Here is a 23,717-nt window from a genome sequence, read left to right as displayed (position 1 = left end):
TGTTTCTCAAAGACTCACGGTTATACTACGCCATATAAATGTTGTTTTTTATCATTTTGCTGATATTGTAATTTCTTAATTTAAATTCTTAATTTTCTTAATTCTTGTAATTTAAACATATTGTAAACCTTACTTTTGTAACCGTGTCAATGGCCTTCGTTGCTGAGACACGTTAATTTAAATAAAAAAATATTTTTTACACTTCTTTATAATAAATTATTTAAATAACAGGAAAACAAAATAAGAAAAAAAAAACGTGTTCTGTTTTGCTTACAGTGTAACCGTTATATTAGTGTATACAAACGTGTGAGAGAGAAAGGCAATAAATCCTACATGAAATTAGTCAAGAATGTATCAATACTGCCAACATATTTTAAGCGCCAAATTTAAAAAAAAAATGGAGATCCTGAACAAAATAATCATGTTTTTTTATAAAATCCTATGAAATTAGAATTTAGTCGTTGCGATATTTATTTTCAGTGACCCCAAAGACCCCCGAGTAACAAGTTTGGGCCAATTATTTAACAAATTACCATAATAGTCCAGAGGAAGACGTTTATTACACCTGCTGCAGGCACCAGGTAGTTTGCACACTCTCGCCGACCTCATATTCGTTTTCAGCGACCCCAAAAACCCCCAAGTAAGAAAATTTACCGAGTTGCAAATTTATACTAATTGCCTCAAAATGCACTTTTGAAATGCATTTTTCTTATGCACAAATGCAATTTGAGATTTCTTATTCATTACATTAGTTCACAAAATTTCCTGACATTCTCACGAATCCAACGCACCAAACTGCATTAAAATCCGTCTTACTGCGCCAAAAGTCGACAGTAATGCCTTTTTTTGTGCTTCAATGCCTCCACTAGGATGGCACATAGCGGTTGAGACATACAAGTAAAAAATGATCCATCACCTGTATCATGTTATTTTGTTATAATTCGGTACTAACAGTCGGATTTGTTTAAGTTTATTCAGAGAAAGTCATACATACACTCTCTAATGATAGCTTAGAAGCATGAACCCGGTTAGGGTGTTTATGGCTCCCTCTCTGAATGAATTGAAATATAAGACGTCTCTAGTTTTCGTTTTACAACATTATTATCTCTAAAAAATGATAGTTCAACCAACACCAACAGTTTATTGTGAATCAGGTTGAATTGGTCGTAAGTCAGACTTGGTCCCAGTTTAGAACTTCACCTGATCGGCTTATATATTCTGATTGCTGTGCTATGAGGATATTTATAGGTAAAGTGCCCATACAATTCTCGCTTCATTATTTTACAGGAATTTGTCAAAATAGAATATTCTAGCTTAAAAATAGTGGCTAATACACAAATTCAACTGGATCAAAAGTATTATTATCAAGTGCAGGCTCAAATTTTATAGGCCAAACTTCATTTATATTGAAAAAATATCACCAAATACTGACTTTGGAATGAAAATTTACCTAAAGCTCTAAATTGTTGTTATTTCAGAACTTTTAGGACGTTATTATACCTCAAAAGTGCCCGGGGGTAACATTACTAAGTGGTGTTTTTGCAATAAAATTGATGATGGACAACCAATGATTGAAGTGCAGCAATGAGACTTGTGTAATCAAATTTTTTCATTGCGCTTGTGTCCATTTTACAGAATATTAAAGTATACAATGGACATGTATTAATAGGAAACTTGCATAAAATTTGAAATTCGAAAAAAATTTTATAAATCACAACAGAATATAATTTAAAACATGTATCAAAGATAAAAAAGTTTTGTTTGTCTTTCGTTTGGCCCTAAAGACGATTAAAAATTCAAATTATACCAGCCAGCCCAAAACGCGTCGTGACGTCATCCCATTATGTATATGTTTACATTCTGCACCAACAAAGTAAACAAAATTGTATATAATTTTAAATTAGACATTATAAACGTCAGTAGAAAATACAGTTATGTGAAGTTACAAGTGTTTTTATCGTTTGAACTATTCATAGAAAACTTGTAGTTTTACAAAATGGTTTTATTATCCATAGTAAACCTTCTTTCCTTTCCTTCAAAAACTGTATCAAACTCCAATCTCAACAAACTGGTAAATTCGATGGTGAAAGTGCCCAACCTCCTATGTCAATTTTTTGATATTTTGTTTTGACTAAATAAAATGGTATGGACACATTAACAGAATGGACCAGGGAAGACTACCAAAGCAGGTGATGGAATCGAAAAGATATGGTAAAAGAAGGAAAGGGAGGCAAAGGAAGAGATGGATCGATTAGATTATAGAAATTGGACAGGAAAAAGGAAAAACACATCAACAAATGAAAGAGTTAGCAAAGGACCGCAAGAAATGGAAGAGATGGATAGAAGATGAATAAAACCTCCGACGCCCCTGAGGGGCATAAGGAGTTCCGAGAAAGAAGATGAAGAAGTTTTGACTAAATTAAATTAAAGAGAAATATGTATTTTTACTGTTTACAAGCTCCTATCCCCTTATTTCATATATCTATCAGCCAATTAATGAAATAATGACGTAGAAGCTTGTAAACAGTAAAAATACATGTTTTCTTTAATTTCTTCTTCTTCTTCTTCTTGTAATAGGACTATGTCCTGTTTCTTCTGTTACAGTCTTTGCTGCGATCCGGAGCTCCAACTCTCGTACCATCGTTTTTTGGGTCTTCCTATGGGTCGCTTGGTGTTGGGCTTCTGTGTTTTCGCCCAATGCGCCATACGTTCAGGGTCCATCCGATCTACGTGGTCCCTCCACATGCGTCGTCGCGCTCTTGTCCATCTCACTACGTCCTGAACGCCTAGCTCTCTCAATGTGTCTTCGTTTCGTACTCTATCTCTGAGTGTGATACCTCTTATGGATCTTAGGGTTTTCATCTGTTGTTCTCATTATCTGTTTGGTCTTTGTTGTCTCGGCCCTTGTCTCAGCTGCGTATGTCAGTACGGGTCTAACACATGTCTTATAAATGCGGACTTTGCTTTCGGTGCTCATATATTTATTCCGCCAGATTATATCCCTCAGGAAACCAGATATTCTCGCTGCTTTCATTGCCTGCTGTTTTGATTCTTGCCACAGATGCCTGTCGCTAGATATTTCCACACCTAAGTATCTGCAATCCATTACCTGTTCGATTATATGGTCGTCCACTACTAACTTACATCTAATTGGGTTCCTGGATATTACCATCGATTGGGTTTTCTCTTTGGATAGTGTCAGGTTATACTTTTCGGCGGTTATTTTGAATTTTTGTAGTAGGCGTTGTAAGTCATCTTCGTTTTCGGCTAATAAGATTGCATCATCTGCGTAGCAAAGTATTCTCATGGTTCGGTTACCCATTTTGTATCCCTGATTCATTATGTTAACACTACCTATAACTTCATCCATTATTAAATTAAATAGGCATGGACTGAGGCTGTCCCCTTGTCTAATGCCTGCATTGATTTTGATTTCTTCCGTGAGCCCGTGTGTGGTTTTAATTCGTGTTTTGTTGGATCTATTGAGCTCTTTGATTATGTGTCTATACCTCTGACCTATGTTTTTCTTTTCAAGGATAGTGAGCACGTCCTTTAATCGTACTCTGTCGAATGCTTGTTTCAGATCTACAAAGCATGTGAACATGGGCTTGTCGAATTCTATTGATTTCTCAACTAATTGTCGCATTATGAAAATAGCGTCTATTGTAGATCTGTTTGGGCGAAAACCCTGTTGTTCTTCCGATACACCGGCTTTCTTATATATTTTTTGGGATAGAATTTTTGTCAATAGTTTTGATGTAGAATTGAGTAGTGTAATTCCTCGGTAGTTCGTAGGATCTGTCTTTACGCCTTTCTTGTAGATGGGTATTGTTATACTCTCTCTCCATTCCTCTGGTACTGCCATGTTGTTTACAATTTTTTTGAATAATGTTGTTATCTCTTCTATTATTTTTGTACCTCCGTATTTAATTAATTCATTTGGTATATTATCCGGACCTGGTGATTTTCTATTTTTTGATCTTTTGATTGCTTCGTTTACTTCTTCTTGGGTGATGTTGTCATTCTCTGTTTCTTCTTGGTGAATGTTTTGTAGGTCATTTCTTTGTACTTCATTATTATCGTCGTTATCGTCTTTGTATAGATTCTCGAAATGAGTTACCCATTCTTCTGGTTTTATTGCGTTAATTTGTAATTCTTCGGTAACCGGCTTCTTCCTGTTCCTCAACATGTTCCATACCTTCCTTTGACCTCCTCGTAAATCATGTTCCATGTCATTTGAGAATTTTTCCCAATATATTTGTTTTAGATCTTTGATTCTGTTAGTTGTTCTATTTCTTTCTGATTTATATCTTTGATATTCTTCTGGGGTCCTATTGTTAATATATCTTACGTATGCATCTTTCTTCTCTTTTGCTAAATCTTTGACTTCCTGTGTGAACCATGGTTTTTGGTTTCTGCCGCTGTTTAAGTCAATTGTTCTTTCTCCAATGGCTTCTTTTGCACTACTAGTTATATGATTTTTTATTTTTTCCCATGCTTCGTTTATATTGTCTGTGATTTCAATAGGGCTAAGATTGATCTTTTCCTCAAGTCTTTTTTGGTAGAGATCCTTAGTACTTTCGTCTTGTAGGGATTCTATGTTGAACTTGGTGATGTAGTTAGGTGGTTTCTTTCTCTCTATTATGTACGCGTGACGGTACTTACATATAACCATTCCGTGTTGCGTTCCCACATTCGCAGATGTTATTGTGCGTACGTCAAGTACTTCCCGTGGGTGAACTTTTCTGTTGGTTATCACATAATCAATCATCGATCTGTGGCCCCTTGTGTTAGTGAATGTATATTTATGTTGTTCTTTGTGCTCAAAGTATGTATTGTTGATACGCAACTCGTTGTGTGCACATATCTCTATTAGTGAATCTCCGTTATCATTTGTTGGTGCTTCGTTGAACTTGTGCATTATTCCTTGGATGGGTGTATTTCCTATTCTTGAGTTGAAATCTCCCAACAAGAATATTTTTTCTGTTTGTGGCAATCTATCTAGGGTCTCTTGAAGTTTTTCGAAAAATTCGTCTCTCTCGTTCTTTGGTTTGTTTACATCTGGTGCATAAATGCTAACAATATGGATTTTTTCATTAGCTAACTTCATTGAAATATCCATTATATGCTGGTTGGTGTAATTAACCTCTTCGATGTTATTTTCAAATGGTAATGTAAATTTAATTTAGGGTAACAAAACAAAATAGCCAAAAATTGACATGGGAGGTTGGGAACTTTCACCATCGATATATTATTACAATCACATATGATAAATGTCGTTAGAATATAAATATTTTTCCCTTATTCCGCGACGATGACCTGGCCAAATACCCAAGTAGGTGGAAGCCAATAAACTAAAGGAGAAGAATATACCTAAATATAACCATAATCATAACTATAATAAAACTATGTGACGTCACGGGTCGTTTGAACTATTTTATACCGCAGAAGACTTTAAATTTGTATTTCTAAGTTATTACGAGTTTTTGAAGCGTGAAATTTTGGAAATCTCATTTTTAAACAAAACTGAACATTATTATAATGTAATAAAAAAATGTGCAAGTTCCCTATTGTAATATATGTACTACTACATCATATGAATGTGCATCATACTTATGAGCATGTACCTTAATTTCTATTAAATAAATTAACTGTAATCAATAAAGTAATTGTTTTTAATGTTAATAAATTATCAAGAATGATTCCCAAATATTTTATTTGTTTAACAAGTTCTATGGGTTGATTGTGAGATTAATATTTAATTGATCATATTAACATTTTGTAGTAATAATGGTTGTCAATTTATGGTCTATCTATAGTGTTGGATGTTGAAAATATCTTCCATTAATAAGTTGGAGGCCTTCGAAATGTGGACCTTGTGAAGAATTTTCCACATACCATGGACATATAGGTTGAGAAACGAGCAAATACTGAGCAAAAGTCTTAAGAAGAGCAAATACTGAGAGAGAATTGCTCAACTTGATCAAGGCACGAAAAATTGGATACCTGGGCCATATCCTCAACTAATCATCCAAGGAAAGATTGAGGGCAACAGGTTGCAAACAAATGTCGTGGCTGAGAAATATAAAAAACTGGACAGGCATAACTAACACTGGTGAACTTCTGCATGCCGCAAAAGACAGTATTAATAAGAAGAAGTATTAATCAATGCTTTGGTTTAAACAAATAGGCAATTGGGGTTATAAATATGCATTGTATATAGATAGTGTTACCGCTACTACTACTAGTACAGGCACACACAGAATTACAGTACATATTTGGTCACTAGTGCTTTTACTTCACACTAATTGATTATGCTGGTACAATAGGAGGGAACAAATTAATTAAGCCACATACAACTACAACAATCTTATCTAAAAGATTTACATTATTGTCAGCACCTAACCATATTGTAATAACTATATCTTATACTTACATCGTCCAGAGAACTCTTGGCAATATCTAATTGTTTACATTTATTTCCTCTAAACACTCTTTCCTTCAGTTTTAGATCTCCTTTTCTTTTTATTGAGTGGCTTTGGTAACCCATGTTTACGCTTGGAATCCAATCTACGTCATTTACGTTCTGTAAAGCGGCTGGCTTTCCTAATAATCAGAATGAGAATAAATTATTTATTTATTTATTTTCAACGGGCTGCTGCCCAATATGATTACAAGTTTATAATATAATATTTCAATATACTTATGTGTGTCAATAATTATTAAAATATGATAAGATAATTATAATAATACAATAAAATATAAATATCACAAACAGATTTACATATCACAACAATGACTATCAATTCCACAACCGCTCAAATAAACACACGCCTGAGGCCCGAAATGAATTCAGCTTTAGGTGCACAAAAATCTAGTAGATCAGGGTGAATATTTGCCCATCTTAGTGCTCGAGATAAAAAGTTGTTATAAGCATAGTTGGTTCTGTGAATAGGAACACAGAAAGTTTGGTTTAATCGTCTTTTGCGGAGAAGTACATGCAGACCAACCTGCTCAAGTAGCTGAGGACACAAAACTGTTGAATTAACTATACCATAAAGCATCTTTAATTATTCGTCGGTTTCGCAATGAGAAAATGCCAAGTTGGGTTTCAATTTGATGATAATTTACTTGATTTAACTCAAAAGGTATACCCAGTTTATATGCTACATAGTTCAAGAACTTGTGTTAGACTGTCTCGATTTTTGATATGTAAATATTACAAGATGGAGACCATACACAAGAACAATACTCTAGATGAGGTCTAACTAAAGAACAATATGGTAGTTTAATTGCTTCAATATTCTGAAAGTCTCTCTAATGCATCTTTTTATAAAACCAAGCATTTGTAAAGATTTGGAAATTTTTGACGTATAGGTAATGTGATTCAAATAAAAGTTTATAGTCTAAGTTAATTTCCAAATCACAAATTTCAGTAACCCAGTCAACAGGAATATTCTGTATATTATAATTATATTCTATTGGGTCTCTCGATCGTCCAAAAGAAATAGCATGACACTTGGATTTAGGTATGTGATATCCACGTTGCACCTCTCATTTTAAAAATTAATTACTCAGTGATTTGACAACCGATTTTGAACAAAATTATATCGCTAGATAGGTGAATGGCCTTTCTTTCAATTTACAAAAGAATATACTGGGTGTTCCATTAAAAAAAAGTCAAAAGTTTTTTTCAAAAATCCGCCATTTTTTATTTCGTATTTGAAAGCGATATAAAAAATTCCATCCATTCAGACAAAACTTTTACTAAAATAAAACATTTCAGTGAAAACCGCATATTTCTATCTTGAGCCGTTTAGAAGTTATAGGCTGTTAAAATGGGGGAAAATATAAGTGGACACCCGGTATAATATGCAAAATGGTATGTGTTTGAATGCATCCAAATGCCATATTCTTCGTTTTCATCGAACTCATCATCCAATCATCTTCGAATAATATAGTATAAATAATCTGACCTTACATTCTGCCTCTGAAACTAAGGATCTAGGTGTGATCCTTGACTCCGCCCTTAGCTATAAATCACACATTTCCAGTACAATACAGAAGTCTATGAAGATGCTTGGTTTTATAAAGAGAATCACCAGAGACTTTACTAACATCTCAGTTATTAAATCCCTTTATTTCTCCCTGGTTAGATCTCATTTTGATTACTGTTCTACAATTTGGTCCCCCCATTACTTTACTCATAAACTGAAACTTGGGGCTGTCCGAGATATACTGCCACTAAGATGCATGTATACTACGACTATTCTGCATTAGAGCGCATACTGAACTTACCTCCTCTTGAGGTACGCAGAAAACAAAGAGACTTAATACAGCAGAACCCCGCTAATCCGAACGTTCGGCAAATCCGAACCAACGAAAAGTGAAAAAAATTTAAAAATTTAAGACAAAAATTTAAAAACATATTTATTATAGAGAGTAAAACTAGAGAATTGAACAATGTAGAATTAATAGGACTTTTGCATTTTAAAATTTCTTAAAAATGAATACATACTTTATACGTAGTGCTTAAATAGGTTAAAGCATAAACTTTCTAGTCAACTTGAGTCCCAAAAAATTGTCCACACTCTTACTAGAACATGTTGCGACTCAAAATCAACGACAACGAAAGCTTTGAATTATTAGCTAGGCTAATTTTCAGATAATCCGAACTTTTCAGAATCCGAACAGGCTGTCCCCCCAATTAGTTCGGATTTGCGGGGTTCTACTGTACTTTTATTTAAAATTATCAACGGGCTGTGTAACTGCCCCGAGCTTCTCTCCAAAATATCTCTATTTGTCCCCAGTCGTTCGACTAGGCAGGTGCAAACCTTTTATGTTTCTTTTCATGGATTCAATTATTCTTACAACACATTTATTCCTAGAACTCTTCGATTAGCTAACTCATTAAATAACCTCGAAATTTTTAATATATCAGTTTCCCACTTTAAAAATCATATTTCTTCCCTAACTTTTTAACTTTTTAATACTTTCGGCCAGAGCTTTTGTATTGTGATTAGTGTTACATGACCTGTATGTATTAGATAACTCAAAACCGTTATACCTTGGAACATTTCTGAATTCATTTATGTGTTATCTTCTGTTTGTAATTGTACTGACCTACAGTAGGAAAAATGAAAGAATACCCATGAACGAACATATAAAACACTCTGTATTTTCCTGTCACCGTGTCACACAAAAAATTGTCCAGCGCAAGTACATGTAACAATTATTGTTACATGTACTTGCACTGGACAATTTTCTTTGTGATACGGTGACAGGAAAATATAGCGTGTTTTATATGTTCGTTCATGGGTATTCTTTCATTTTTCCATAATATAACATAACAAAGTAGTTTGAGAAAAAATAATTTTTTGAGTAGTACAGTTACAAAAAAGAAAAAAAAATAAGATAACATATATGTATATGTTATCTTATTTTTTTTTCTTTTTTGTAACTGTACTACTCAAAAAATTATTTTTTCTCAAACTACTTTGTTATGTTATATTATGATAATTTAGAACACTGTAACATTTATATCTGCATAGGGCTTGCCCGTAAATAAATAAATATCAAAATACCTTTTAAAAGAACTGAGTTTATTCAAGTAAATACGACTGATTATTAATATTTATAAACTCTACCGAACCTAACCCAGATTCACTGTCAAAGTGACAGAAATTGAATCTGTCAGATTATAGTTGACCAGCACGTTTACTCGAATAGTAGTTTATACAATTCATTATCTCTACTGATGTTGAATGTTTTTCTAAGAATGAAATTAGAAGTACAGAAATAGTCAAGTGTGAGTTTAAATTTTCTACTAAATTAATAGGTTTGTCCCAACACGACCGAGAACCATCACGAAACGGTAACGATCCTGCGCAGTAAACAAAATCCGTTCCAACAAAAATATGATCGTCATCGGATCGTCCTTCCCACTGTTCCAACAAGAATTGTGATCTTTCGGTGACAGTTTCGTGATGATCATTTCAGTAATCGGGCAAATGCATAATGTGCTGGTTGGACGGCTTTGCGCACTAAGATTTAATTCTTTACATTTTTTTTATTTATTTAATTCGACGGTAGAACCATTTACAAACGAATACAAAAAAAACAAAAAAGTAAAAATCATGTACAAAAAACATCAAAAATCAACGAATAAAAGACAATTAAACAATAAAATTTGTAAAATAACACAGTATATCCAATTTCAGAAGATGAAAAATATCATATTTAAATCATTAAACTACCAAGCTGCCTTTTGAAGACATTAATGCTTGGACATAATGGATCCAGTAGCATCTCATTGCATAAACTGAGCATTCTCGACAAGGGAAAATGACGAGCTTGCTCAGTCCTATGAAAAGGAATATAAAAGAGTGCAGTGTGTCGAGTTCTATGCATTGTGTTTAAGTACACATTATCCAATAACGAGGGACAATTAATAGCATTGTTTAGAATTTTAAATAGAAACAACATATCCGCTCTCAACCTGCGGTTCTTCAGTGTAGCAACATTAAATTGAGACATTATTCGAGAATAATCTATGACGAAATTTTCAGTATTTCTTATATTAGTATGTGCTTTATAAGCTAAGGATCTTAGAAACTTCCGCTGAACGCTCTCCAATCCATCAATATAAACTTGATGAAATGGAGACCAAACAACAGAGCAGTATTCAAGTACTGGGCGCACTAGAGAGCAGTACAGTAATTTGAATACAGTAGGTGAGAGATCATGACTGTTGCGATAAATAAAACCAAGATTGCGAAATCCTGTTTCCTTAATTTTAAGATAATGGCTTCTAAATGTCAATGCACAATCCAATAATACACCCAAATCTTTAATCTCAGTAACTGAATCCAAGAGTACATCATTAAGAACATATCTATTAGCTGTTAGATTATTTATACGACCAAATGAAATACAAGAACATTTAGTCGGATTTAGGCTTAAACCATTTTGTTTCGACCATAAACATATATTATTAACATCATCTTGCAGAAGATCTCTATCTGATATATCATGTATGTAACGAAATAACTTAAGATCATCAGCAAATAGTAGAAAATGTGAGTTTTTGATAGCCTTACCAATATCGTTAATGAACAAGTTAAAGAGCAAGGGACCACAATGAGACCCTTGTGGGACACCAGAATAACAATGGAATTCTTTAAAAACATAATTGTTGATACGAACTTGTTGTGTACGTCCCATCAAAAAGCTTTTAATCCAATTAACAATGGGTTCACCAAAGCCAGACGCATGAAGTTTATGAACCAACAGGTTATGATTAACCCTGTCAAATGCCTTTGAGAAATCAGTATAAATGCTGTCGACCTGAATCTTATTCTCAAATCCACCCAGCAAGTATTGTTGGTAGTTGACAAGGTTTGTTACAGTTGACTTTCCGTTAGAAAAACCATGTTGCTCATCAATAATTAAGTATGTTTCGGCAAGCCCAGGTAAGATTTATCGATACCAATTTATCTAGAAGTTTTGGGATTGCTGATTGAATAGTTATACCTCTATAATTATTTAGACACTCACGATTGCCAGATTTATAGATAGGTGTAAGAAAACTATTTTTCCAATAATGTGGATATATAGATGATGACAATGATAAATTGAAAATTTGTTGTAAAGGTTTACAAAGGGAAAACATACAGTTCTTAATAAGTGCTGCAGGTATACCATCAGGCCCTGAAGAATATGTAGTTTTTAAACTCATAATTCCCTCAAAAACATCTGTCAGACTAAATTCCAGAGTTTGGATATCTACTCTAATTCAAAGTTAGGTAAATTATACTCAGTATCATTATACAGAGAGCACGTAAAGGTTGGAATAAATTCATTTTCTCAAGAATGGGCAATTTTGGAAAAAAATCCCAAAACAGGTCGATTTTTATTTTTAAATTACGACTTTTGGCATATATATCATACTAGTGATGTCACCCATTTGGGCGTGATGACGTCATCAATGATTTTTTTAAATAAGAATAGGGGTCGTGTTATAGCTCATTTGAAAAGTAATTTAATTCTCTATTCAGTATTCTCTATTCGGTTAGTCTATCAAAGGATGTCACAGTTTTCCAGGCGGAAATAACGGCAATCCATCACTGCGTGGAAGAAATAGAAAGGCAGCAAAGAACGTTCCGTTCAGTTGCCATCTTCACAGATAGTCAGGCAGCGCTTAAGGCACTCAATTCTGTAGAGGTCAAATCTAAGCTAGTATGGGATTGTGTGAGTGCCCTAAATAAACTAGGATATCGTAGTAATGTTACGGTGGCCTGGGTACCGGGGCACGAGGGTCATAAGGGCAATGAAAAAGCAGATGAAATGGCCAAACAAGGCTCATCAATGCCATTCGTTGGACCGGAACCCTTCTGCGGCGTTGCAAAGGCAGTTACAAGAACGGCTACAAGAAAGTGGGTAGCTCACAAATCTTTGGAATGGTGGAGGAATTAACCAGGTCAAAGACAGGCGAAACAGTTCATTACAGAACATTCGCCAAAATTTACGGCAGACCTAATAAGCAAAGACAGGAAAACAGTCAAAGCCATAGTAGGTCTGCTAACAGGGCACTGTAAGCTGAATAGGCACTTAAAGCTGACGGGATTGGCAGATGATGACCTGTGCAGATTCTGTCACCTCGAAGAAGAAACAGCAGAGCACATTTTATGTCATTGTGACAATCTGGCAAATGTGCGGTTATTTGCATTAGGAGAACAAAATCCAACGCCAAATAGCTACATGGAAGGTTCAGTCTCGAAGCTATTAGACTTTTTAAAAAGGGTCAGGCTAGAGAACGTTATCTAGGACTAGAGGGCCACAATAGATCTGAAAAGGTCGCAGTAGAATAGGCCAGAAAGCCACCTCTCTAAATCTAATCTAATCTCTATTCAGTAATATAAACATTAACATAATTATTTATACAGGGTGTCCAAAGAATTTTTTTTGAATTAAATTTATTGGCATAAAAAGAAGAATCTGTGTAATTTATTTAATTTAAAATAAATTTTACTGCTATCATAAAGTGGGAAAAAATGTTTATTTGACAAATAAATATTGTTTTTTGCAAATTCAATATTAAAGCAGCCACCCACCTGCCTCTTGACAATTTGAGCATTTAATTTAAGCGAAAAACAATGACTTTTTTCAAATAAACATTTTTTTTTCTATTTTCTGAGAGCAGTAAAATGTATTTTGAATTAAATAAATTACACATAGGTACATATTCTTCTTTTTATGTCAATAAATTTTATTAAAAAATTTTATTTTCGACACCCTGTATCAATAATTATGTTAATGTTTATATTACTGAATAGATAATTGAATTACCTTTCAAATGAGCTATCACATGACCCCTATTCTCATTTAAAAAAATCATCGATGACGTCATCACGCTCAAATGGGTGACGTCACTAGTATGATATATATGCCAAAAAGTCATAATTTAAATAGTCAACAAAAGTCAATAAAAATTGACCTGCTTCGGGATTTTTTCCCAAAATCTTCAGTTTTCGAGAAAATGAATTTATTCCAACCTTTACGTGCTCACTGTATGTACCCGAAAAATAATTGGCAAATAGATTGACTATTTCCTCACCACACTGAGCTATTACATCCCCACCTTCATTAGACATTACATTAGGATAAGCATTAGACCCACGTGTAGCATTAACATGTCTCCAAAAAGAGCGAGGATTGCTTAAAAGATTTGCTTGAATATTCTCTAAATAGTTTTTATAACATACTGCTTGTAATGATTTACATCTTTCCCTTAACACTGAAAATTCCTCATATGAGTTGCCTGATGCTTTAAAATTCCGGTGAGCTATTTTTTTCTGTATGACAAATCAATTCTCGTGAAAACCAAACTGGAAAGTTCAACGATTTAAACCGATTGACAGGAACAAACATACTGATCGCGTCATATAAAATATGGTAAACATTTTCTATGCAGCAATTAATATCTGATACATCTAATACCTCGTTCCAAGGAATTGATGCTAAATGTTCATTTAAGTAAAACCCGATAATTACATTTTTTAAAATCATGATAAAAGACATCATATTTAAGAAACAAATTTAAATTACTGCAGGTAACAATATAGTATAAGCTGAATGATGTTGAGAGACCAAGCAGACAACAGAGAAAAGAGTCCACCAACAATAGCCGAGATTAGAACAGCAGTAGACAAATTAAAGAACAATAAATCACCGGGATCGGATCAAGTAGCATCGGAATTACTGAAGGAAGGAGGAGACGCACTACAGAAAACAATACATGTATTGATAACAAAGATATGGTCAAATAAACAGCTACCAGCGGAGTGGAATAGTGGTATTATTGTACCATTACATAAAAAAGGGAATCAGTTAGAATGTGGAAACTACCGTGGAATCACGCTGCTGAATGCAGCATACAAAATAATGTCCAACGTCATTTATGAAAGACTTAGACCACACGCTGAAAAAATAGTTGGCAGGTACCAAAGTGGCTTCTGTAGACAGAAGTCAACAATAGACCAGATATTTGTTCTGCGACAGATCCTTGAAAAAACAAGTGAACATAACATCGACACACATCATCTCTTCATAGACTTCGAAAGCGCATATGACAATATAAACCGAGAATTCTTAATAAAAGCAATGAAAGAATTTAATATACCAACACAACTAATAGAACTGATAAAAGAATCTCTAAAAGTAGAAAGTAAAATCCGGATACAAAACGAACTAACGGAAACAATAAACAAACGCCAGGGAGACGCTCTATCATGCATCTTGTTCAACATTGTACTCGAGAAAATAATGAGGGACACAACAGTCAATACTCGAGGAACAATAATTAATAAAAGCGTGCAAATACTAGCATTTGCAGATGATGTTGACATAATCGCAAGATCAAGAAGAGAAATGATAGAGGCATTCAATCAAATAGAACGAGCTGCACAAAATAGTGGCCTGAAAATCAACCAGAACAAAACAAAATATATGCAGGTAAGTAAAAACACAGAAATAAGGCAGCCACAAAATATAACAATAGGAGAATACAACATTGAGGGGGTAAAAAACTTTACATACTTGGGATCCCTAGTCACATCTGATAATAACGTAGCAGAGGAAGTGAAGAGGCGAATATTTATTGCCAATAAAAGTTATCATGGCTTAATTCGGCAACTAAGATCAGACAACGTCGCAAGGAAAACAAAATGCCAAATATACAAAACCCTAATAAGACCGGTACTCACATACGGCTCAGAAACCTGGACACTCACTAAAAGAGAGGAAACATTGCTAGCCACCTTTGAAAGAAAAATCTTGCGACACATATATAAGGGCACAAAAGAAAATGGAATTTGGCGAAGAAGGTACAACTTTGAACTATACGAAATATACCAGGATCCAGATATCATAACATTCATTAAAATAGGACGGCTGCGTTGGATGGGACATGTAGAAAGAATGGAAGAAGGCGAAATACCAAACAAAATATTCAAACAGATGCCAGTAGGAAAAAGAACAAGAGGAAGACCGAAGCTGAGATATTTAGAACAAATAGAAAATGATATAAAAACCTTAAAAATAAAAAAATAAAAAACTGGAGAAAAAAAGCACGAAACAGATCAGAGTGGAGAAGAATCCTGGAACAGGCCAAGACCCAGAAAGGGCTGTCGAGCCAATGATGATGATGTTGAGAAGTATTCAATAGAATATCAGTAGAAATCGGCACTACTGCATCCCTCTGCATACAAAAAACTAGATCTAAAAATTTATTATTAAGGTTAGGCAAAGTATTTACTTGTGACATATTAAGAAAATTGTAGCAAGTACAAATAATATTTGCTGGATAGTGTTTCGGACACTCAACTGTTACACCATCACTAAGATTATACCAGGATGCCTCAGGTAGGTTGTAGTCACCACAAATACAGAAGTCACAGTCACTGAATCTATCTGCTAAGTCCAACATACAGGTGGAATGCTCCTCATATAATGACCCAGATGACCGTGGAGGAAAGTACACAGCACCAATGATTAACTTTCTAGTAGCACACATGACCTGTGCAAATACATGTTCCACAGAGGAATCGATAGGCTTAACCATCATTGAATGAAGGCGCTTATGGATAGCAATAAGGACACCACCACCACGAGTCTTCGAACTAGTTTGAGTGTCTCTGTCATGCCTATACACATTAAAGTCGCTCAATCCCAATTCAGCATCTAAGATTTTAGAAGTAAGCCATGTTTCAATGAATAATAATATCATAACTAGAAAGAACCACAGCATGTCTGAAATTTTGAAGTTTGGTGCACATACCCCCAGCATTCTGAAAATATAATCTCAATGATCGTTTTTTGAATTGTTGAATTTCTTGACGATTCTGGGCACCCCATTAAAGTCCTCTTCACCCTGTGTTTTCCTGTGTTTTTGAGCCTTTGATCGACTAAAAGCACACAAGCTGTCACCAACAAAATTGACAAATATATGATAATGATAGATAAATCAGTTATCAGTCAGATATCCATTCCAACATCGGTTTCCAAATTACCATCATGGGACGATAACTGGGCGATACAATTATGAACATGCGCACAAGAAATGGTACAAGTAGTTTCATGACAGTTTCTGGACCGTCCAAAAGTTCATGTTGGAACAAACCTAATATAACTACGTTGAACAACTCATTCTGTCAATTATAAATATGTAACTGCGTATGTCTTATATTCTGTTTTTGCTTAGTAGACAACACTTAATAATCTATCTCTCTCGTTTGTTATCTATAGAAAAAGGCAGCAAATCCAAAATATGTGCTTGATATGATCGTTCATGGGTATTCTTTCATTTTTCCGACTGTACGTGGAACTAAACAATACATCTAGTTTCAAAATAAAAGAAAAATTAGGTCTCTAAGATCTTTGGTTACAGAGCTATGTGACATAATGTTAACATTGTCGTTAAATGAGACTTCCGGTGCCCTTAAACTACTAAATACTCAGAGTGGGTCAGAAAGGAAGAAACAACAAACCTAGACCAATCAAGATAATTTGCAATAATTCTGAAACTGTCAAGCACATTTTTCGTTCCAAAAGACGTTTAGAATCATTTAAAATATCATATGACTCAACAAAGCTACAACAAAATGCTTTTAAGTCAGCTAAGGAGGAATTGCAACGCAGAATAAGCAATGGTGAACCTGATCTTCAGATTAAATATATAAACGGGATACCAAAGGTTATAGTTAAAAGAATTAATCATAGAAATCAGGAAAACTAATCAATACCCCATTGATAGCTTACTACCAAAATGTGGGAGGACTTCGTACTAAGTTAGATGCTCTAAAAATGGCTGTGAATAGTTCCTCCTATGATATTTTAGTATTAGTTGAGAGCAACCTGTGCTGTGACTATTTGGATAGTGAATTGGAATGTCAAAATTACAATATATACCGTAATGATAGATCAAGTTTAACTAGTCAAAAATCACGAGGTGGTGGCATTCTTGTTTATGTACGTAAAACTATATGTTCTGCTAGAATCCATATAGAACAGGTAACTGTGGAGCAATTATTTATTTCTTGTAATTTTAAAAGTATAAAATTCATAATTGGAGGTCTGTATATTCCACCTCAGATGCCTGAAATATATTACAATAAACATTGTGAAGCAGTTGAAAATATGTTGCAAAGGTTTCTGTTGAATAAAATATATTTATTTGGTGACTATAACTTACCAGATGCTAGGTGGTTTAATGACGATTATGGAGTTCGAGTAGGGTGTCCTGGTACATCGAATGCAGTAGGACTTGCTCAACAATTTGGTTTTTTGCAACTGTATCAATTAAATGAAATACCCAATAGTAGGAATATATATTTGGATCTGTTGTTTACAAATGACAAAAATGTACAACTTAGTAAATCTAAGGATTTTATTTTTGCTGATAGTTTGCACCATTTTAGTTACGAATGTACTTTAAACCTATTTTCTAACAATCAAGACTCTAGTACCTTATATCTACATGATTTTTACTATGATTTTAAGAATGCAAACTATTTTGGTCTTAATAATTTTTTAGCAAGTGTACAGTGGGAACAATGTTCCTCAAATAATATTAATGATTCAGTTAACAATTTTTATGAAATCTTGGCTATGGGAATTGCTCTTTTTGTACCTTTGAAAAAATATATATCTAGTAGTTTTCCTAAATGGTTTTCACCAGAATTGCGATACATAACATCTCAAAAGAGAAAAATGCATAAAACTTACAGTAAATCACAATTACATTCAGATTACCTAAGATTTTGTCAACTACGTACAGAATGCAAATGAGTAAGAGAAGTATGTTGGTCTCAGTATATATCTTATGTAAATAATGAGTTCAAAACTAATCCTAGGTACTTTTGGAAGTATGTGCGTGACCTAAAGTAATCACTCACTACCACACTCAATGCAGTATAATGAAGAGTTGGCAGAAAATGGCCAAGACATTGTGAACCTTTTTAAGGAATACTTTCAGACAGTCTACACTCCTGGAGACCAAAATAGTTCTGTGGATAATTTAGTTTTACCTGTAAATTGTTCACAAAATATCGACTTTGTAGACATTTCTATACAAGAAATTTATAATAAAATTTTGCGTTTACCTAGTAAAACTACATTAGGTCCTGATGGAATACCCAATATTCTACTTAAAAGGTGTATCTGTACTCTTACAAAACCATTGCATGTTTTATATAATTTGTCCCTAACAACATCTGTTTTTCCTGATTACTGGAAAAATAGTTATATTATGCCTATTTACAAGAACGGAGATAAAAGCAATGTTAAGAACTATAGAAGTGTTTGCATACAGTCATCTATTCCCAAACTTTTTGACAGCTTGGTTTGTGGTCAGTTAAGTTGGTTGTGTCGAAATTTAATAAATAAGTCTACCTAGTACCAATAGATCTACTAGTACCAATTGAGATTTATATCAGAATATATTAATAAATGCTATGGAAGACTTTAAACAAATTGATACAGTGTATACAGACTTTTCTAAAGCTTTTGATCGAGTTGACCATAGCATTTTCCTTAAGAGGCTCATCGATATTGGTTTTGGCATAACCACAGTCACCTGGGTCAAGAGTTTTCTGTCTGGCCACCAGCAGAAGGTTAAGGTTGGATCCTTTCTGTCAAACTCTATTGCAGTTACATCGGGCGTTCCTCAGGGCGGGCACTGCTCACCAATTTTCTTTGATCTGTTTGTGAATTCTATTTTCGACTGCTTTGAAAACAGTGATGGTTTAGCTTTTGCTGATGATTTTAAAATATCAAAGATAATTTCTAGTCCTTTAGACCAACACCTTCTGCAGGAAGACCTGGATAGATTGACACATTGGTGTACAGTAAACAAACTCAACCTAAATGTCTCAAAATGCTGTTAGGTACATTAGTTTTTTCAAAGGTAATAGGAAGATCAATACTTCATATAAAATAAATAATGAAGATCTGAAATATGTTTCAAAAGTTAAAGATTTAGGAGTGATTTTTGAAGAGAGTTTAAGTTTTGTTGAACACATTAATTACGTAACAGTTCAGTCTTCAAAAATGTTAGGATTTATTTTGAGACACTGTAGTAATTTTTCAGTCGACACTGTAAGAGGAGTTTATTGTTCTTTGGTGCGACCTAAATTTGAATATGGCTCTATAGTATGGTCTCCATACCATGCAGTTCATAATATGACTGTTGAAAAAATTCAACACAAATTTTTGAGGTCCTGTGCATTTAAATTAGGTGAAACTATTGTAGATCACGATTATTCATTAATAGAAAACAGTTTAAAACTTAATACACTGGAAAATAGATGTAATCAAGTAGGATTAGTATTTTTGTATAATTTAATACAGTAGAACCCCTCTAATCCGCCCTTGGATGGTCCGACGCTCCGGGTAATCCGACCTGCCCGCATGCCCCGGCAAATTCCTTCAGTGCCTGCTCTCAATTATTTCAGTGTTATTTCGAACCTTGTGGTGTGTACATATGTTTTCAAAATGTCCGCGAAACGTAAACACATTACTCTTTCGTTAAGTGAAAAACTTGCAGTGCTTCAAAGGCTGGATAAAGGTGAATCACTACAAAAAATTGCCAAGGAACTGAACGTAGGCGTGACAACAATTAAGGATTGGAGAAAAAATCGGAAAGACATTGAATCACATACAATGACGATAGATGGAGAAAACGCTCTTAAGAATCGAAAAACATTGAAAAAGCCTAAACTTGAACTGCTTGATAGTGCATTATGGATGTGGTTCAGCCAAGAAAGAAGGAAGGGAACTCCGATATCTGGCCCAATCATAAAAGAAAAGGCAATAATTTTGCACAAAAAACTAGAAGTCGGAAGTGAGTTTAAAGCTAGTGAAGGCTGGATTGATCGCTGGAAAACCCGTCATGGTATCCGGTTTATCTCAATTTGTGGTGAAAAATTATCTGCTGATGCTGAGGCGACTAACGAGTTTTCGGTGAAGTTTCAAGAAATCGTAAAAGAAAATGAACTGTTACCTTGCCAAGTCTATAACATAGACGAGACAGGCCTAAATTACAAAATGCTTCCCAGTAAAACCGTAAGTGCGCCAAATGAAACCGTAGCGGGAACGAAACTCTTAAAAGATAGGTTAACTGTTGCTCCTTGTAGCAATGCCGATGGTACACACAAGCTTTCCCTGTTTGTAATAGGCAAATCTAAGAAGCCCAGGGCTTTCAAAAACATCAATTTATCATCATTGCCGGTTTATCACCGCAATCAAAAATCTGCTTGGATGGACTGCAATCTTTTCAAATCGTGGTTTTTTGATGAGTTTGTGCCATGTGTTGAGAAGGATTTGAAAAAGAAAAATCTTGCCGTTCGAGCTCTACTGCTATTGGACAATGCACCATCGCATCCCTCTGAGGAGGATTTAGTAAAAGGAGATATAAAAGCTATCTTCCTCCCACCAAATGTCACATCACTTATCCAGCCAATGGACCAGGGAGTGATAGAATGTTTTAAGAGGCATTATCGCCGAAAATAAATAAGTTCTATCTTAGAAAAATCCGAAGAAGGATATGACATTTTTCAAGCCATGAAATCCTTTAACATTAAAGATGCTATCTATACAATGGCTGAGTCTTGGGCAGAACTGAATCCTGACATGCTAAGAAAATCTTGGCGTAAGCTTTGGCCAGAAGTGATGACCGAAATTGACCAGATCGAAGATGAGCAAAACGACATGCAGGAAATCGTTAAAAATCTTCAAACCCTGAATAATTCAATCCCTGCTGGTGAAGTTGAAGAGTGGATTGAACAATGCGACAAAAACTGCGAAACCAGTGAAGTGCTGAATGATGACGACGTTGTTGCCGCGGTTTTGGAACATGATGGTGATGAAAACGTGAACTCAGAATCCGACAGTGATGTTGACGAGCCTCCTGTCCAGATTTCACACACCGATGCCAAGAAATTGAAATTCGGCCTTCAGTACATGGAGCAGAATCCAGCATCAACACCGATGGACATCTTGTGGATCAAAAATTGGAGAAACATTGCAGCTAAGTCCAGAATTTCGTCTTGTAAACAGAAATCTGTCACTGACTTTTTTGCAAGTAGACTACTAATTTTTTCAGTACATATGTACCTTTTTTTGCAATTAATTTAATAAATACAAAACAAAGAATTCTGGCATTTTAATGCAATATAATTATGTACATATGTATGGTTATTATATCACTGAAGAGAATAATACAGGCTTTTTTTCTTGTACAGACGTATTTAATGACTTTTTCTGATAATCCGACCTTTTTTGCGTTCCGACCATACTCCTAGTCCCGAGGGTGACGCATTAGAGGGGTTCTACTGTAAATGGAAATTTAGATTGCTGTGATCTATTACAGTGTATTAATGTTGATATACAAACTAGAAATGGAAGAGGTGATTTTATAACATTTTATATTCCTTTCCATCGCACAAGTTATGGCCAAAATTCACCTATTCGCGGTGTGCAAGTACTTGGAAGGGATACGCGAAACGATCGTGCGCGAATAGCGGAGAAATATTGCAACTTTCTTAAATAATTCATATTGTCAATTGAAATTGTCAAATTGACGTACATTTCATACCTATTGTCATTTAAGAGGAAAAATTATATATTGCTCCACAATATTAATATGATATGCAATTATTATATAAAGGTAAATTTAATTAATTGTATTTTGCTTGCAGTACTGCATTTTAATAACAAATTTTATTTACTACATACAATTGTTTACGTTTAAATAACAACCTAAATCTTATTTTTTCTTCTTATTATTTTTTTTGGACTATGGCCTTGGCAATTATCCAGTAACCAGGACCATATGATTGGCCAATATAATCCAAAGTGCGAATAAAAGTACAGAGCGTAGAAATAGGTGTCGCTTTTCCGAACTTGCACGGTCCCAATAGATCCTTACTGTAAACTTATAAATGACAAACACATTGAAATTTTTGATATATCTCTGAATATGTTTAAAAATAATTTAAATAGAGTATTTATTTAATTTTTTTGTTAGTTCTAAGGTTACAAGTACCTACCTATTCTTATTCTAATATTTGTTATCATTGTTAAAGTATTATTAGTACATATTTAGCTCGTAAACTTATTATTGTTAATTGTATAACTTTTAATGGGGTAATCCCGTCAATAAATAAATAAATATCCTCAGTTTGGTGCATCCCCAGATGCAATATTAAAATGTGATTGTTGTGTCGAGGTGAAGTGTCCTTTTATTTTAAAAGACATGAAAAATAAGGAGTTAAACTGTTAACATCTTCAAAAGTCATTCATATTGTAACTTACCAGTTATAAAGTGGTTAGAGCACACACGAGCATTCTTAATTTTCATTTCGCTAGTATAACTTTCACGTTTTATAGCATTTAACCATTGTTTTTGTCTTTCACATGATAACTTATTTAGATCAGTTCTATGCTTAAAATGTAGCACTAATGGAAACCGATAAAACTTAACTTTATCACGATTACTTCGTCTTCCACAATTCAAAACACAACACCAATGAGGCATATTAAATTAATTCTTCCAAATGTTAAATCAATACTTGCATAAAACGAAATTACAAAAAAACGCAACTAAAATGATCTAAAACCATTGATAATACAATACAACAATACAGAATAACATAAATATGTTTGACTCCCAGCCGCCATATTGATTTAATTTTGACAGCAGACAGCATCCTTTCCAGGGTTGCAAATTTAGTAGATTTTCTACTAGATGTAGTAGAATTTCTTGTAGGAAAATTTTAAATCTAGATTTTAGAATCTGGTAGAAAATGTAGTAGAGTTTAGTAGGTTTTGGTTGAAAGGAATCTTTTATTTTGACAAATGAGATTAAAATTTTTTGTAAATTTGTAAAAAATTATAAAAATAACCTCTAAAATGTGCTAAAATTATATTTCTTACCTGTAATATAGATAAAAAGTAAAATAAGATCATGGAAAAGTGTAAAACGTTGAATTTAATCAGTATTTTGTCATTTAAAGAACAACATAAAGGCTGTATGACACTATGCATTTTCTTGTATCGTTTCTGATATGTCAAAAAATGCATAGTGTCATACACAGATACAAGAAACGATACAAGAATTTGTGTCAAGGCTGTATGACACTATGCATTTTCTTGTATGTCAA

The 23,717-nt window shown here is 34.0% G+C and overlaps 1 protein-coding gene across 4 annotated transcripts in view; it reads right to left on the bottom strand.

Moving 5' to 3' along the window:
• Positions 1 to 23,717, bottom strand: part of LOC126882069 (uncharacterized) — a 550,590-nt gene that overhangs the window by 457,152 nt on the left and 69,721 nt on the right. For 3 of the 4 annotated variants that reach the window (XM_050646892.1, XM_050646894.1, XM_050646895.1), the window contains one exon: positions 6,437 to 6,606. In XM_050646892.1, coding sequence (XP_050502849.1) covers positions 6,437 to 6,606 — 170 coding nt within the window. Of the gene's footprint in view, positions 1 to 6,436; positions 6,607 to 22,869; positions 23,228 to 23,717 lie in introns of those variants that run through there. The other variant, XM_050646893.1, reaches the window with a different exon arrangement.

This window comes from Diabrotica virgifera, chromosome 3, assembly GCF_917563875.1.
Source record: "Diabrotica virgifera virgifera chromosome 3, PGI_DIABVI_V3a".
NCBI lineage: Eukaryota > Metazoa > Arthropoda > Insecta > Coleoptera > Chrysomelidae > Diabrotica > Diabrotica virgifera.
This window is presented reverse-complemented; position numbering and strand designations above follow the sequence as displayed.